The following is a 16156-nucleotide window of genomic DNA, read 5'->3' as shown; positions in this document are numbered from 1 at the left end:
CAGACTTAATAACTGTAATCTGTCAGGGAGAAGCTGTGGAGCTCTGTCCTCAGTCCTCAGCTCCCAGTCCTCCAGTGTGACAGAGCTGGACCTGAGTAACAACAACCTGCAGGATTCAGGAGTGGAAAGTCTTTCTGCTGGACTGGAGAGTCCACACTGTAAACTGGAAGCTCTCAGGTCAGGACTCACACTTTGAAACTGATGTGATTTCTATCAGTGGATAAACGGCTAACCTGAGGAAATCATTACTGCTGATGGGAGTCATCAAATGAGCTTTACCTGAACTTGTGCACGACTTTGTTAGGATTTATTTTTGACATGATTAAATCCCACTAATCATTGTTGAGATTGTTGATTTGCTTGAGATGCATGGAATGTGCAGCAAAATGTAGCTGAAAGGCAAAGAAGAAAAGAGAGTGAGAAACATCCAGCCAAGTGTTGTCCATCAGGTTTGTGTTGCTTTGTGTGTGCAGGCTGTCAGGTTGTCTGGTCACAGAGGAAGGCTGTGCTTCTCTGACCTCAGCTCTGAGCTTCAAGCCCTCAAATCTGAGAGAGCTGGACCTGAGCTACAACCATCCAGGAGACTCAGGAGAGAAGATGCTGAGGTCTAAAGTGGAGGATCCAGACTGTAGACTGGAAATTGTCAGGTACAGACAGACAGACACTCTCAGGAAACTATCATCCTAGTGTTGTAGGCCAAGCCTGCCCCTTTCCATCGGTAGGTTTCAGGGTGTGTGAGATGTCAGAGAAAGTGCTGCAGCGGTAGGAAGCAGTGATGTGCAGATGATACCTCAGTGTGCGTGTCACACATTCCCCCAACTGTGTCGACGCTGTATCACGCTGTATTGGTATGTGTATGGGTTCCATCTAGTGGTTAAAAAAATGTACTGCAGCATATAACTAAAGGCACACTTGTAATGAGTTTCCATAACATTAAACATTTTTATTCAGAAAGAGAAGTTTTTGAAGCATGTTTGGGCTCAAACGATTTCTTCTCTTGGATGCAATTTCTCCAGCTTTGGAGAAAATTCGTTCACAAGGAGCTGATGAGGCTGGAGTAGACAGATATTTTTGGGACAGTTTGAATAAGTGTGGGTAGGTATTCTTTTGAGATTTCCAGTATTCCAGTGGATCTTCGGTTCTGGGAATGTTTGCTGATGAAAGGTATCTTTGTACTTCTATCATGGCATCAGCCACAACACTTGTACTTGTTCGAGTACGGGCCACCTCCATGTCCAGCTGTTGCCACAGGTTGTCTGTAAAACAAGACATGATTAGCTTCAAATGTAAATATATCACCCCGAAAACATTTTGAATAAATAAATACACACTTGACATAGAAGATGCTGGCAAATGAGATGAGGGGCCAGGCTGATCTTCCTGTGGTGCCGAAGGTGGCCCAGAAATTCTCATCTCTGCAGCACATTCAGATTTTAGTTTCTTCACAGCATCATTTATTTTGGTCCCATTTAAGAATCCAAGGGCTTTAAATCGTGGATCTAATAAGGTTGCCAGAGACAGATGACTGGAAGATTCATAATTGTTCAAGGTTTTGGTTACTCTTTTGTCGAGTTCATGACGCAGTTTTTTTCCAACTGATGTTTCCAGAGATGGAGCACATTTTTGCATTGTATGATGAAGCATTTTCATCATCGGGATTATTTTGCTCCCACTCACTCGCTTCTCCTCTGAAAGCTCCACAGTAGCAGCATTAAAAGGGGCAAGCACAATCAGGACTTCTGCAATGATGTCATGCTCCTCTCCAGTAAGTGCAGGCAATGGTGTTTTTAAAGATGCCAGACTCACCCAAACAGGCTCTTTTTGGCTTGCTATTCTTGACAGCATTTGGTATGTGCTGTTCCAGCGTGTAGGAACTTCATTTATGAGTTTCAGAATTGGTTTTTGCATTTGTTGCTGCACGTGACTCAGCTTTTCCTTGGCAAGAGTGCTGGAACGAAAATGGGTGACGATGTTTTTGGTTTTATGTCGGATATCAGTTAGGTCTGACACTTGATCGCAAGATTTTTTAACAATCAAATTTAAAGTATGTGCGATGCAAGGACTATGCCCGATTTTTAATAGTCTTGCAGACGCGATCATATTTGCCCCGGCATCAGTTACAAAGCGTGCAACCTTCCCTGTGATGGCCCAGCTGTCAATCAGATCTTGTGTGACCTAAAAAAATACAGAAATAAAAAATAAGTCTATGAGTATATGACAAGTACATGACATCAACAGATACCATTATTAATATTTTCAAAAAACCTACCTCAGCAATATTCTCTGCTGTGTGGCTCTTGGGAAAATATTTAACTCCCAGCACAGTGGTGCACATTTTATTTTCAGTGTCAAAGAAGTGGCCAGTCACAGCCAAGTAGGCCTCCATGTTTACTGAAGTCCACATATCTGCTGTAAGGCTGATTGCATTGGTGGAGTGTAATTTTTCCTTAATGTTCTGGGTTTCTGCTGCATATCTCTCAGAAACCATTTCCTTTAGAGCCTGTAAAGTAGAAGAAAATCTTCAAACAATAATAATTGAAACTCCTAATGATAAGTGCAATTTCTGACATATAGTACCTTTCTTATTAGCAAACCACCAATAATTTCTCTACCGGAGTCTATTACAGATCCAGAATTCCATTGAAATATTGTCAATATAATATTATGGAAATATAGTACAGTACCTTTCTGGTTGGTATTGCGTATGATGGCTCAAGAGTCTGGAGCATCTCCCTGAATCCCTCGTCCTCAACGATGCTTAAAGGTTGGCAATCTTTGATTATCATATTTATAATGCATCGATTGAGGGCCTGTTTTCTAGAGGCTTGAAGTAAAAAAAAAAAACAGTTTGATTTAGAATGTAATTAGCCTCCATAATAATTAGTGATAGATTACAAAATAATAATCCACCAGTATCCATTCCTGGTGTATTGTCTTCTCTTTCATGACGAGCTTTATAATGCCGTAGCATTGATGATGTGTTTCGGGTTGCATAAGACAACTCCGCTGAACACAGACGACATTTAACCTGTGGATCATAAAAATATACACTACAGATTTTGTCAGCCATTTAAATTGGAACGAAGTACAAAGAAATTACCTTATCAGGTGATATAAGGTCAAAATGATCCCACACGGCAGAGTACTTTCTCTTTCTCGGAGGTTCCATAGCAATGAACAGCGTCGAAGCAACAAGTGAGTCGATGGGTGCTGGACTTCCTCAAGTAGAACTGGCGCCTCGAGGACACGTGATACAACATGATACAATACGACACAGTTACTGTGTCGGTCACGTGACTTCTCTTAAAGCGATACGCTCAGTGATACAGCTCGGCTGAGGTATTGCTTTCAGTGCATGATACGTGAATCGGTGCCTCGGCTCGTTCAGACCAACACTAGTAGGAAGGAAGAAGAACAATGAAGCTGAACAAGGGCGATGTGTACGGTGCAGCTGCAGTCACAGCGCATGTGTTGGTCCAAACAGAGAAGTAGATCCAAGTGTGTTCTGGAGAAGCTGAGTGTGTGTACAGTGTGCTGCACAGCTTGAATAAAGTTCCTCGTTCTCCACTGCAGAATTGGTCCAGACTCTTAATGCAATTTGTTACCAACAGCGAACCACACTAAGCTGAGTGAGCTAGCATTTACCTGAGGTTGTCCAACTATGGTTCAGAAGCCGACGGAACTGGGTCAGTACGACAAACTTTGCGGAAAGACTGGAAGCAGAGGAAACTGTTAGCCTCGCTCCATGAAAAGAGGAAGCATAAATGAGAAAAGCTGAATAATAACTTCAAACTGAGCTGGAACGTGACGAGAACAGGAGAGAACTTTAGAGATGCTGCATTCAGGTGTCTGTGTCTCCATGTTGGACTAGTATTTTATCAGTGAAACGGTGTGAGAGCCATGGAACATCCATGTGTGCTGCTAAAATAGTCGCTGATGCTCTGACCATCCTCCTCTTTTCAGGGTGACGCCTGCTGGAGTCCAGTGGTTGACACCAGGTCTGAGGAAGTGTAAGTGTGTTTTAATGGATTGATGGTAACAAAGCAGCACATTCAACCATCTTCAAAGTGTTCCAATCTCTGAGGTCATCATCAGTGGTTTATAACTGATCACATGATCCATCAATCCATCAATCAATTTGAGCTGCAGCTGTGTTGTGTTTGTTCTCTCCATCAGATTCCTGTCAACTCACAGTCGACACAAACACAGTACACAGAAAACTCAAACTGTCTGACAACAGCAGGAAGGTGACACGTGTGGAGGAGGATCAGTCGTATCCTGATCATCCAGACAGGTTTGAATACTGGGAACAGCTGCTGTGTGGAACTGGTCTGACTGGTCGCTGTTACTGGGAGATGGAGTGGAGAGGAGGGGTTTATGTATCAGTGAGTTACAGAGGAATTAGAAGGAAAGGAAAAGGTCATGACTGTGTGTTTGGATCTAATGATCAGTCTTGGAGTCTATTCTGCTCTGATCTTGATGGTGGTTACTCTGTCAGACACAATAAGAGTCAAACATCTATCAGGTCCTCCTCAGTCTCTCACAGAGTTTCAGTTTATGTGGACGTTGATGCTGGAACTCTGTCCTTCTACAGAGTCTCCTCTGACTCTCTGATCCACCTCCACACCTTCAACACCACATTCACTCAACCTCTCTATCCTGGATTTGGGTTCTTCTTGTCCAGGTCTGCTTCTTCAGTGTTCCTGTGTTGAGTTCAGTCTCCAGAGTCTCCTCCTGGTAGAGAAACAGTGTTGAACAGATAGTTGAGTCTCTCCATGAGTCTGTCACTCACAAACATCTTTTCACATTCATGAATTAAATGTGTTTCTTTGTGAAAATCCTTGTAAATGATTCCTTGTAAACTTGTTCCTCTTCAGAGATGGAAGTTGTGATTATTCCAGGAGCCAAATGTGGTGTTTGTGTCTTTTTCCAGTCAAATGTTGAGAGTGAAAATCAGGATGTGGTGTTCCTCTGACGCTCACTTGAACTAAAAGGATCTGAGCTGCACAAAGTGTGAAATGAGAGAGGAAGCAGTGAATCTACAAACTGCTGACAGAATTTAACACAATTATTGTCCAGTGAAAATCATGTTTTTGTGCAGCCAGACTTGATCCTGATTTGAGTGTTTAAGTCCTGTTGTAGTGATGAAATGAGAACTTTCTTCATCTTGTGTGTGATGGAGAAGAATAAAGGGCTGTGGCTACAAATCCTGACTCTGAGTTCTTCATTACAAACATACATCATATCAGTTGTTTATTATTCATCTGTTGTATTTTACTCAACATGGAACAGGGTTGTAAAAAATACATTTGAAGTCCGAAAACAAATCCCCATCTCAATGTGACTAAAAGGTTCCTCTCTTAGGTTATAGGTTTAAGGTTTTTCTTTTATACATATTTGTGGTCATTTTTTCGTTCCTGATTAGCAGCTAATTGTAGCATCAAGCTAACAATGTTTGTGTTGCTTCCTGTCAGCAGCTAAAGTGTGTTGTGTTCCTGTCATGTAGTTCATCAAGTTCATAAAACTGTGGCTGGTTGACGTTAACGTAATGTTCAGGAAAACTAAATGTGATTAAAACAGTAGATTTAATGTTCTAGTTGTCAGGAATCAGCTTAATTTGACACTAAAACAGACTCTGATAGTTTTAAATGACATCAGTTTCATGAATTTGTTGAAAATGGTCTCATTTGTTTTTGTGATGTTGCTGCTGATTCATTAAAACCAGATGATCCGTGTTGAAGACATGTTTAGTTCTAGTATCAGAAGTACAAGAAGGAAAATGGAAGTTTAGTTCTGCTACGTCAAATATTTCAGGAATAAAATAACTAAATGAGTCTTTATGTCTCAAACTTTTGTAGCGCTTTCTATGTATCACTCACTTAAGATACAGCGCCCCGGGTTCTTTTGCTTAAACCTAATGGTTAATTTGTTCCTGGAATACTCCATCCATCCATTCTCTATACACCGCTTTATCCTCACTAGGGTCGCGGGGGGTGCTGGAGCCTATCTCAGCTGACTCGGGCAAAGGCAGGGGACACCCAGGACAGGTCGCCAGTCTGTCACAAGGCTACATATACAGACAATCACACTCACATGCACACCTACGGGCAATTTAGACTAACCAATTAACCTCAGCATATTTTTGGACTGTGGGAGGAAGCCGGAGTGCCTGGAGGAAACCCACGCATGCTCAGGGAGAACATGCAAACTCCATGCAGAAAGATCCCAGGCCCATCCCGGGATTCGAACCAGGGATCTTCTCGCTGCAAGGCAAAAGTGCTAACCACTACACCACTGAGCAGCCCTCCTGGAATACTCCTTAAAGTAATATCCCTGATGATTTAGCCTAATGTTAGTGTGCTTTTCTATTCAAAACCATGAAATTCAGATACCAAAGTGTAGCAGTGCTTTAACCTTTCAATAATGAAAAACTCTCTGACATTAACTAAGAAATCAATTGCAGTAAAATATGAATGTATAGGGTATTTATTGACACCGTCAACATTTTATAGGCTTGCTAGAAGAGAATAAAATAAAAATTAAATAATAAAATGAACTTAAATTCAACACCCTTGAGTGTATTAGGGAACCTTGTTTTCCAAAAGAAAATGGAGGAGCCTCCCTTTAAAGTCCAAAATTCCACACGCTTAATAACAAGCTCTTAATACCATTTAAACATCTTAACCCTTTCTGGTGGTAAAATTAGGGTCCTGTAACCCTTTTACTGTCGATACAAAACTTTACAAAAGTAACAAAATTAACAAGACAGATCAGTCCAAGTATATTCAAACCTTAAACACAATAAACGTCCTCTATTAACACAAAGTGTGGCCCACACAAAAAAATAACACAAAAGCCAGCAATAAATGTAATCCCCAAAACCCTCGTTGCAGACCTGAATGACGCTTGAGTGCGATGCAATGAAGGAACGTTGGCATCACTGAAAATAATGCCGTTCTCACTCATCAGTGTCAAATGGGCTATTCACTGTCTCCTTACTGTGACTGTCAATGCTGAAGAACGAAGAAACACAGTCCAGAACCTGGCACAGCAACACTGAAGAAACATCCAGATTCCATCTCGGCGGCCAGCGACTATGTCTGTCCCTCGGCTCGGCGGCGATGTCCACCCCTCGACTGGGCGGCATAGTCCGTGGCTAGGTTCGCCTGTGACGGCCGATAAAGCCCGTACATCGGCAGGGCTCAGCGGTGGAGGCAAGAAAGTCCACACCTCACCTCGACAGTGACGGCTATAAAGTCCCAAAAGTGGCAAGGAAGGAAAACAACAGGTATCCCTCTTAGGTGTACAGCTAATGGCGAATTACCACGCCAATAAAAGATGAAAAACTTTACATGCTGCAGAGAGCGGAGAGCATGCGGCACCATCTCTCCATCACTCCCTTCCCTCTCTGTCTCTCTCCCACTCCCCAATCATAATTAAGGAAAACAAAGGTCTCCCTAATACTGACCAATTAGAAGCAGGCAAATGAAAGATGACGCCCTAAAACTAACATGATAGTGTGTCATACCTCGTGTTGAGGGATGTGTGTTTCCAACAAACTTTAGACTGTCTTAAAGTGATAGTGTGGAGGTTGGAGAAAAGGAGACGAAAATTGCAGAAGTCTCAACAACTTTTATTTCAGCTCCACCTTTCTTCTCTCATGCACAACTTAACGGGTCACGACTTCCTCCCGCCTAAACCCAGAGGTCCAAAAACCCCGTTTTTTGTCCCTTCAAAATAATACTGTAAAACTCCACCCCCCTCTTTGCCACCAAACCTCCCCACAACCCCAGGGTTCAAACCTGGAACATCAGCCAGGAACTCGCCCGGGACTCTCAGAGACTGACCCAGAACCAACTGAGCAGAGGAGGCGTGCAGGTCCTCTTTGGGGGTGGAACGCAAACCCAGCAAAACCCAGGGCAGCCTGTCGACCCAGCTACTGTCAACCAGGGATGCGCGGAGAGCAGCTTTCATAGAACGATGAAACCACTCGCACAGTCCATTGGCCTGTGGGTTGTAAGCAGTGGTGCGGTGAAGATTAACCCCCAAGCTCCCAGCTACCGCATTCCAGAGCTCTAAGGTAAACTGAGGGCCCCTATCCGACGTCATGTCCAAAAGCACACCAAACCGCAACACCCAGGAGTAGATGAATGCCCGGGCAACCTTAGGTGCGGTAGTAGAGGACAGGGGAACTGCTTCGGGCCACCGTGTGGTCCTGTTCACCATGGTCAGGAGGTGAGTAAACCCACGGGAGGGGGGAAAAGGGCCGACCAGATCCACATGCACATGGTCAAAACGTCTCTCAGGAATGGGAAAGGGCCCCAAGGGAGATTTAACATGACGCTGTACCTTAGCACGCTGGCACGCCATGCACGTCGTAGTCCAAACTTTGACATCCTTTCTGAGACCTGACCACACGAACCTGGCCCCCACCAGTTTGACCGACACCTTAACACCAGGGTGTGACAGGGAGTGGACAGCCTCAAACACACGGCGGCGCCAAGCAGCGGGAACCAAAGGGCACAGCCTGCCCATAGAAACGTCGCAAAGGAGGGACACCCAGCTGTCATGAAAAATGATATCCCTCAACCGCAAACTGGACTCGGCTGTGCGCAGCGCCTGCACCTCATCGTCCTTCCGCGGTTCTGCAGCCATTCCAGCATAATCCATCCCCAAATGAACAGTGGAAATCTGGGCACGAGACAGGCAGTCAGCAATCAGGTTGTTCTTCCCAGCCACGTGTCGAATGTCTGTTGTAAACTCAGAAACAGCAGAAAGATGTCGCTGCTGCCGCGCCGACCAAGGTTCAGACGTCTTAGCCATTGCAAATGTAAGGGGTTTATGGTCCACAAAGGCAGTAAACTCCCAGCCCTCCAAGAGGAACCTGAAGTGGCGTGTGGCGAGGAAAAGACGTCCAGAAGCGCTGTCCTCAACGAAAAGCAGCTTATTGTCGTTGTCACTGGTGCACGCAGCTGCTAGCGAGCGCCGGTCTGCTCCTTTCCCGGCCGCTGAAAGGAACACGGTTGGACACATCGCCGAGCCTTCACTCCAGTGGAAGAAAACACAGGCTGCTCTCTTTTCTCCGGTGCTCCATGACGGCAGCCACCTCCACCGAATCATCACCATTGGACCCGCTTGGCAACAGGGCATGCACCAAAAACTGACGGGATGCTAGCAACAGTCTGTCAGCTTCTTCGGCCAAACCCCTATAATCTTTAGTGCAGATGAGGGGAGAGGCGGCCAGAGCAGTGCGTACCTGAGGCGGGAGCTGGTGCAGGAACAAGTGGGTGAAAAGGAATGAAGTGTCACCGGAGCCCAGCAGTGCCAGCATATTCTCCATCAGCTCTGAAGGCTTGCTGTCTCACAACCCACTCAGAGATAACAGCCGATCGGCCCGCTCCATATCCGAGAGCTGGTATGTCCGTATTAACTGAGCCTTTAGTGCTGCATACTTGCCGGCAGCCGGCGGGTCCCGTAGCAGTCCCATTAACCTGCGAGTAGTGGCTGAATCCAAAGCCGCAATGACGTGGAAATATTTTGTGTTGTCCGTGGTGATGCCACGCAGGTGAAACTGGGCCTCAACATGTTGGAACCACGGTTCTGGGTCGTGTGTCCAGAAATCCGGCAGCTTTGTAATAGCTGCGAAAACAGCCAGCGGAACCACAGTGCCAGCAGCCGCAGCAGACGAGGTCGCTTCGGTCGACATGTCCCTGCTTGTCTGGCGAGGTTCAACGTCGGGGTCACCAATGTGGAGGCTGGAGAAAAGGAGATGAAAATTGCAGGAGTCTCAACAACTTTTATTTCAGCTCCACCTATCTTCTCTCGTGCACAACTTAACGGGCCACAACAACTTCCTCCCACCTAAACCCGGAGGTCCAAAAACCCCGTTTTTTGTCCCTCAAAATAATACTGTCCTTTGTGTGTGAGACCTAAATCTAATGTGCACCACAATAGACTCTAAGATCTACTGCATATAAATTGTGGGATTTATCTCGGGGTTACACTTTATTTTACAATAATGAAATAATCATAGATAATTTAAATATAAATAGCAGAGAAAACCTGAGAAAATAATTTCCTGAAAAGTCTGTGAAGAAAAAGTAGCTTTTTCTCCTGAAAGATCAGAATCAGCTCCAACATCTGCGTCTGACAGCATCAAGTCAACCAGAAAGAAAAGAAAAAAAAGAAAATGACTTCTTTCTGATCACATCTGTTCTGCTGCTCACATTCGTCACCTTGAGAGTCCACTTTTAAAAGTTTAGCAGACAGGTGCTCTGCTTTGGAGTGTGACGATGTCATCAGTGATGTGGAGAGTGAAGTTTCTGTTTCACCCACAGCGTGCTTTAGGACACCCAGGTCGGACTGATGTTTGAAATACTGACCGACAGCTCAGATTTAACTGTCTGCAGTTCCGTTTTGATGGATGTTAAATTTTCACTCAAAGCCGCCAGGTCTTTAAAATAACCGCCGTCTCGTTACAGAGTGAAAGTAGCAGTTTCTCCTGAAGGTCAGAGATTGCAGCATCTGAGGGCCTCTTCAAAAGAAGACGTAGTTGATGAAGGCGTTCTGGAGCAGAACCAGAAAGACCATGACCAAACAGCCTTGAGATCTTAGGCAACGTCTTCCTCAGGTGGGTGTCAGTGGTGTTCATGGTCAGGTCTGTGGTAATCCCGTCAAAAAACAAAGCAGAAAAAATCTAGATTATAAATCAACATGTAACCAAAGCTCTCTGTGTATAATGCCTCTGTTATTCAGTCTTTGTCAGTGACCTTCCGCAGGTGTGCCATGGTGTAGATCTACAAATATATGCTGATGACATGGTCATTTAAACTTGTGCAAAAACTGCAGAGTTAGCAGGTGAGACACTAACGAATGCTTTGGGAAAGATTACAGAGTGGCTTGATCAGTCATGTCTCAGCCTCAACGTCACCAAAACAAAAGGGATGTTTTTCTCCAAAACAAAGCAGTTTATCAGCGCTGACATTTTAATTAGGACTGAAAAAATAGAAATTGTGAGTAAGTTTACATATCTTGGCATAATGCTGGATTCAAATCTAAATTTTAAGTCACATATCAAAAACCTTGCAAAAACTATAAAATATAATCTGTTAAGAGTGTGTGTGTGTATCATGTTTTGATTCACTGTCATGTATTTTAGTCCAGCAATGTTCTTTTAATTGGCATTTTTGTGTGTGTCTGTGCTTTTAAGAGAGAGAGAGAGAGAGAGAGAGAGAGAGAGAGAGTAGAATATTTTGTTTCACTTTGTCATTTACTTTTTTGTAGCATTGTAATGTGGTGTTTTTATTGTGACCTGCTAAGGGACTGCAGATGGAAATTAGCTTAAAGCTAACTCTGGTACAATGCATCAAATGGAAACATTTATGTTTAATATTGTACATGGCCCCTTTTTAAATAAACTGATAATAATAATAAATAGGATGGAGTTTAGAAAATGTCAAAGTGCAGTATACTTTTCAAGAATAACATAGTATGGTCTGTAGTTCATAGTATAGCATGTCAGCAAAAATAACCCCATAGATTATTATGTGGTTCAAAAGTGCAAAATGATAGGATGTTGCCTAAAATTGTCATGTATATTTGGTTAAAAAAAATCATAGTGCAGTATAATGTCAAAATAGTATGTTATTCAAGAAAGCATCAGAGTATAATATGTGGTCTAAAAAATGCCATAGAATAATAGTTCATTGCACAAGTAAAAGTATAGTCATTTTAAAAACTGTTCAAATCTTTATATATTGCAAAAAAAAAAAAAAAACTAAAATAAAAACAAGATCATTGGTCTGTCAGCTCGCACAGACCAATTATGTACGAGTTCAGGCATCCCACGTGACGCTGCGTTTTTTTGCAAATGGAAGTTTTTATGTAATGTCAGAGATGCAGAGCACTTCAGTAAGGCCTCTGTATGCAGGACGGTCAGAGAAAGTGTTCCTGGCCCTGAAACGGCTTTTACTCATCATTGTGGTTTTCACTGGACATGCATCTAAAATGTTGGTTTAACCGAGTATTCCATCCAAAATCCTCAAAGAGACCTGAGGGGTTGGTTAAAAGGAAGATTCGACATAAAACCTCAAATATACACCCCAAAGGGTGGTTTAGAAAAAAAAGGTAGTATGGAGGAATATTCCACCTGAAACATAGACCTGAGAAGTTGGTTTGGAAGAATATACCATCCTAAACATCCTTAAATGTAGACTAAAAGACGGTTTAGAAGAAAATTCCACCTAAAATCCTCCACTGTTGACTTAAAAGGTGAATTTAATGGTATATTCCACCTAAAATTCACAACTGTAGACCTAGGAGGTTTCAAACACCTCTGACCGTGTGCACAAATGTGTTATGTCACTGTGCGTCTGCAAAAAAAAAGAAAAAAGAAAGAGCTGCCAGTAGATGCCGCCCAGGAACAGCGGTAGCAGCATCATGATCAACCCAGAGCCATGACTGAACACCGGCCCTCACTGCCCAAACATCAGACCGGCCCACCGGGAATTGTCCCGGTCCTCCCGATCACCCACCCCGGGCCTGGTGGAGTGGTAAACATTAATATTTAATTTAGTCAGGTAAATCTGGACTCTATATAATGTTATAGGGTCTTAAACCTTTTATATAGTGAGATCAATTCATCTTTTATTTATATTATTGTAGAGTCTTAACCTGAATCTTTAAAATTGTTCACTAAACATCAAATAATAAGTCATTATCACTATTTTAGGTACTTTTGTATGATAGAATAGATAGAATAGAAGAGCAAAAAATAGATAAACTTCTTTAAAAATTATTATTTATTATAATTTATATTCTAGTCTTGACTACAGTTGTATATAATATTGCAGGATCCTTAACCCCTAACATATAAATTGAACAGGTCAAATTATATTTTATATGTTACTTTAATAGGGGCTGCACAGTGCAATATTGGTTAGCACTTTCGCCTTGCAGCAAGAAGATCCCCGGTTCAAATCCCGGCCTGGGCCTGGGATCTTTCTGCATGGAGCTTGCATGTTCTCCCTGTGCATGCGTGGGTTTTTTCAGGGCACTCCGACTTCCTCCCACAGTCCAAAAATATGCTGAGGTTAATTGGTTGGTCTAAATTTCCCGTAGGTGTGAGTGTGATTGTTTGTCTGTATATGTAGCTCTGCGACAGACTGGCGACCTGTCCAGGGCGTCCCCTGCCTTCGCCCGAGTCAGCTGAGATAGGCCCCAGCACCCTCCGCGACCCTAGTGAGGATAAAGCGGTATATAGAGAATGGATGGATGGATGTTACTTCAATATTTTAAATTGTTATTCAAATTTGTATAACATATAGCAGTGTAGGATCTTAAATTAATACTGAAATTGGTCAGATACATTTCTATAATAGCTAATATTGTCAGCTCTTCACCTTAAGTCGGGTTCCTTTGTATCATATATTATATTGTAGTGTGTAGTGTATATTTAACTTAATATTATAATTAGTCAGGTCAAAATATATATATATATATATATATATATATATACACACATGAAATAATATTATGCAGTCTTAATATTTAATTCAGTCAAATCAAGTTGTACTAGTACAATAAACATATAGAACATTGCAAGGACTTAAGATAAGATAAGATAATCCTTTATTACTCCCCGTGTCCGGGGAGATTTCCCATGTTACAGCAGCATACATTCATCATTCATACATCATACAGTAGACTTCATTTTCATATTGAAACAGTTTTAATATTGAAACTTGTTAGGTTTCCAGTCATTTCTTTCCCAGAAAGCACTTTTACTCGAGGTTTGTTGCTTTGAATGCGTTGTTTACATTCCAGTGATTTGTTTTGATAACCACTTCAAAGGCAGAATGTAAAAATTTATTTCCAGGGATTTTGCTGAAAAGTGCTGGAGCTGCATGACATTACTAGAAAGCCATTGTGTGTAGACCACAGTAAATTAGGTCAAAAGTAGAATTTCTAGCTCTTGCGTCATAAACGAAACAGCGCCCTCTGGAGGTTAGCTCCGTTAAATGTCAGGTAGTCACAGTAACAGGTGCGGCTACCTGAGTTTTCAACATTTTTAATCAAAATGAATGAGCTGGAGCCGCTGCCATGTTACCATAAAATAGTGAATGGACGCCACTGAACTGGAAAGGAAAATGAAGAAAATGGTGAGAGACTTTACTAAAGCGTTAACAATGTTAAATAGGAATGAGTGAACTAATTAGCGACGTGAATTAGCGCCTTTGCTAATGTTACACGAAAGCGCTGGAACATTAGACCTCAGACTAGAACAGAGCTACAGCTCTGTGTCTTGGAGAGGATTTATTTTTAAAGCTATGTGTGTTACTGTGTTCGTCCGTGTATAAAAATTCATCATTAGCACTTCCGCTAGCTAAGCTAACCCTAAACAAACAAAACACCAAACAAGACAGATTCCATTCTACAAACTTATTAAGTAATACATGTAGCAGATCAGATACCACACTTAGTAAATTGCAGGTTGTTCACAATGTTTGGTAAAAAGATAATTCCTAAAATGTGAACTTTATTGCACTAAAACAAAGGAACCATGAGGAGTTGTGGTTATTCCTAGGTTAGTCTGCTGTGGTTTTACTGGTCTGGCCCACGAGAGCTCAGATTGGGCTGAATGTGGTCTAGAACAACAATCAGTTTGACATCCCTGATCTACAGCCTCTTCCAGCAACAATGACAACCACCTGGATCTCCAACAAGAGTCTAGGAGACAGTTTGACTAAAAGGCTCTGATCGATGAGGAGAGATTGTCTGAGCGTCTCTGTTGTTTGACTGGAAATATTTCAAAGTTGATCAAATGATTGAATGAGAGAGAGGAACCTTTTAGACACATTTAGATGGGAATTTGTTTTTGGACTTCAAATGTATTTTTTACAACCCTGTTCCATGTTGAGTCGAATAAAACAGATGAATAATAAACAGATGTAATAATGTATGTTTGTAATGAAGAACTCAGAGTCAGGATTTGTAGCCACAGCCCGTTATTCTTCTCCATCACACACAAGATGTAGGAAGTTCTCATTTCATCACTACAACAGAACTTAAACACTCAAATCAGGATCAAGTGTGGCTGCACAAAAACTGGATATTCAGTGAACAATAATGTGTGAAAGTCGGTCACCAGTTTGTAGATTCAATGCTTCCTCTCTCATTTCACACTTTGTGCAGCTCAAATGCTTTTAGCTCAAGTGAGCATCAGAGGAACACCACATCCTGATATTCACTCTCAACATTTGACTGGAAAAAGACGCAAACACCACATTTGGCTCCTGGAATAATCAGAACTTCCATCTTTGAAGAGGAACAAGTTTACAAGGAATAATTTACAAGAATTTCACAAAAAAAAACACATTTAATCCATGAATGTGAAAACATGTTTCTGAGGGACAGAGTCATGGAGAGACTCAACTATCTGTTCAGCACGGTTTCTCCACCAGGAGGAGACTCTGGAGACTGAACTCAGCACAGAAACACTGAGGAGGATTCAGACCTGGACCTGAAGAACCCAAATCCAGGATAGAGAGGTTGAGTGAATGTGGTGTTGAAGGTGTGGAGGTGGATCAGAGAGTCAGAGGAGACTCTGTAGAAGGACAGAGTTCCAGCAGGAATGTCCACATAAACTGAAACTCTGTGAGAGACTGAAGAGGACCTGATGGGTGTTTGACTGTTATTGTGAAAGACAGCGTAACCATCATGACTAGAGCAATACAGACTCCAGGACTGATTATTATATCCAAACCCACAGTCATCACTGTCTCCTTTCCTTGTGATTCTTCTGTAAGTCACTGCTATTTCAACCCGTCCTCTCCACTCGACCTCCCAGTAACAGCGACCAGTCAGATCAGTTCTACACAGCAGCTGATACCAGCATTCAAACCTGTCTGGATGATCAGGATACGACTGATCCTCCTTCACACGTGTCACCTTCCTGTTGTTGTCAGACAGTTTGAGGTTTCTGTTTACTGTGTTTGTGTCGACTGTGAGTTGACAGGAATCTGATGGAGAGAACAAACACAACACAGCTACAGTTACTGATGAATCATGTGATCAGTATTAAACCTTTGATGATGACCTCAGAGATTTGACACTTTGAAGATGCTTGAATGTTTTGCTGCTTTGTTTCCATCAATCC

The 16156-nt window shown here is 42.4% G+C and overlaps 3 protein-coding genes across 16 annotated transcripts in view; 1 reads left to right on the top strand and 2 right to left on the bottom strand.

Annotated features, from left to right (window-relative positions):
• The window catches only part of LOC110967925 (NACHT, LRR and PYD domains-containing protein 12-like), a 246638-nt gene that overhangs the window by 28951 nt on the left and 201531 nt on the right, over nucleotides 1–16156 (top strand). For 5 of the 10 annotated variants that reach the window (XM_051941899.1, XM_051941898.1, XM_051941897.1 and 2 more), the window contains exon 8: nucleotides 4–177. In XM_051941899.1, coding sequence (XP_051797859.1) covers nucleotides 4–177 — 174 coding nt within the window. Of the gene's footprint in view, nucleotides 1–3; nucleotides 178–473; nucleotides 648–3963; nucleotides 4011–4176; nucleotides 5208–16156 lie in introns of those variants that run through there. The other 5 variants (XM_051941904.1, XM_051941895.1, XM_051941902.1 and 2 more) reach the window with 3 other exon arrangements.
• The window catches only part of LOC110970733 (NACHT, LRR and PYD domains-containing protein 1-like), a 78493-nt gene that overhangs the window by 50760 nt on the left and 11577 nt on the right, over nucleotides 1–16156 (bottom strand). The window contains exon 9 of one of the 3 annotated variants that reach the window (XM_051941906.1): nucleotides 13613–16019. The exons of the other annotated variants lie outside the window; for them this stretch is intronic. Coding sequence (XP_051797866.1) covers nucleotides 15484–16019 — 536 coding nt within the window. The 3' untranslated portion in view covers nucleotides 13613–15483. Of the gene's footprint in view, nucleotides 1–13612; nucleotides 16020–16156 lie in introns of those variants that run through there. 3 annotated transcript variants of the gene reach the window in all.
• Nucleotides 919–3949, bottom strand: LOC127531794 (zinc finger BED domain-containing protein 4-like). 3 transcript variants are annotated; one of them, XM_051941915.1, is made up of 4 exons: nucleotides 2911–3946; nucleotides 2685–2824; nucleotides 2270–2500; nucleotides 919–2175 (listed from the first exon to the last, which is right to left on the bottom strand). In XM_051941915.1, exons 1-4 carry the CDS (start codon nucleotides 3068–3070, stop codon nucleotides 934–936), a joined length of 1773 nt encoding a protein of 590 aa, XP_051797875.1. In that variant the 5' UTR covers nucleotides 3071–3946; the 3' UTR covers nucleotides 919–933. The 3 variants fall into 3 exon arrangements, with proteins under 3 accessions (XP_051797875.1, XP_051797876.1, XP_051797877.1); XM_051941916.1 differs by having other exon boundaries at nucleotides 3101–3945; XM_051941917.1 differs by having other exon boundaries at nucleotides 2270–2824; nucleotides 2911–3949.

This window comes from Acanthochromis polyacanthus, chromosome 22, assembly GCF_021347895.1.
Source record: "Acanthochromis polyacanthus isolate Apoly-LR-REF ecotype Palm Island chromosome 22, KAUST_Apoly_ChrSc, whole genome shotgun sequence".
In the NCBI taxonomy this organism is placed as follows: Eukaryota; Metazoa; Chordata; class Actinopteri; family Pomacentridae; genus Acanthochromis; species Acanthochromis polyacanthus.
Note: the sequence above shows the minus strand (reverse complement) of the source record. Positions and strands in the feature narration are given on the sequence as shown.

Bases quoted from the DNA above. Each gene is read 5' to 3' on its own strand.
- LOC127531794 (XM_051941915.1), bottom strand. From the start codon at position 3,070: ATGGCTGACAAAATCTGTAGTGTATATTTTTATGATCCACAGGTTAAA. The intron at 2,825-2,910 runs GTGGATTATTAT...TTTTACTTCAAG, and splicing joins TACACCAGGAATGGATACTG to CCTCTAGAAAACAGGCCCTC. The intron at 2,176-2,269 runs GTAGGTTTTTTG...GTATTTTTTTAG, and splicing joins CAGCAGAGAATATTGCTGAG to GTCACACAAGATCTGATTGA.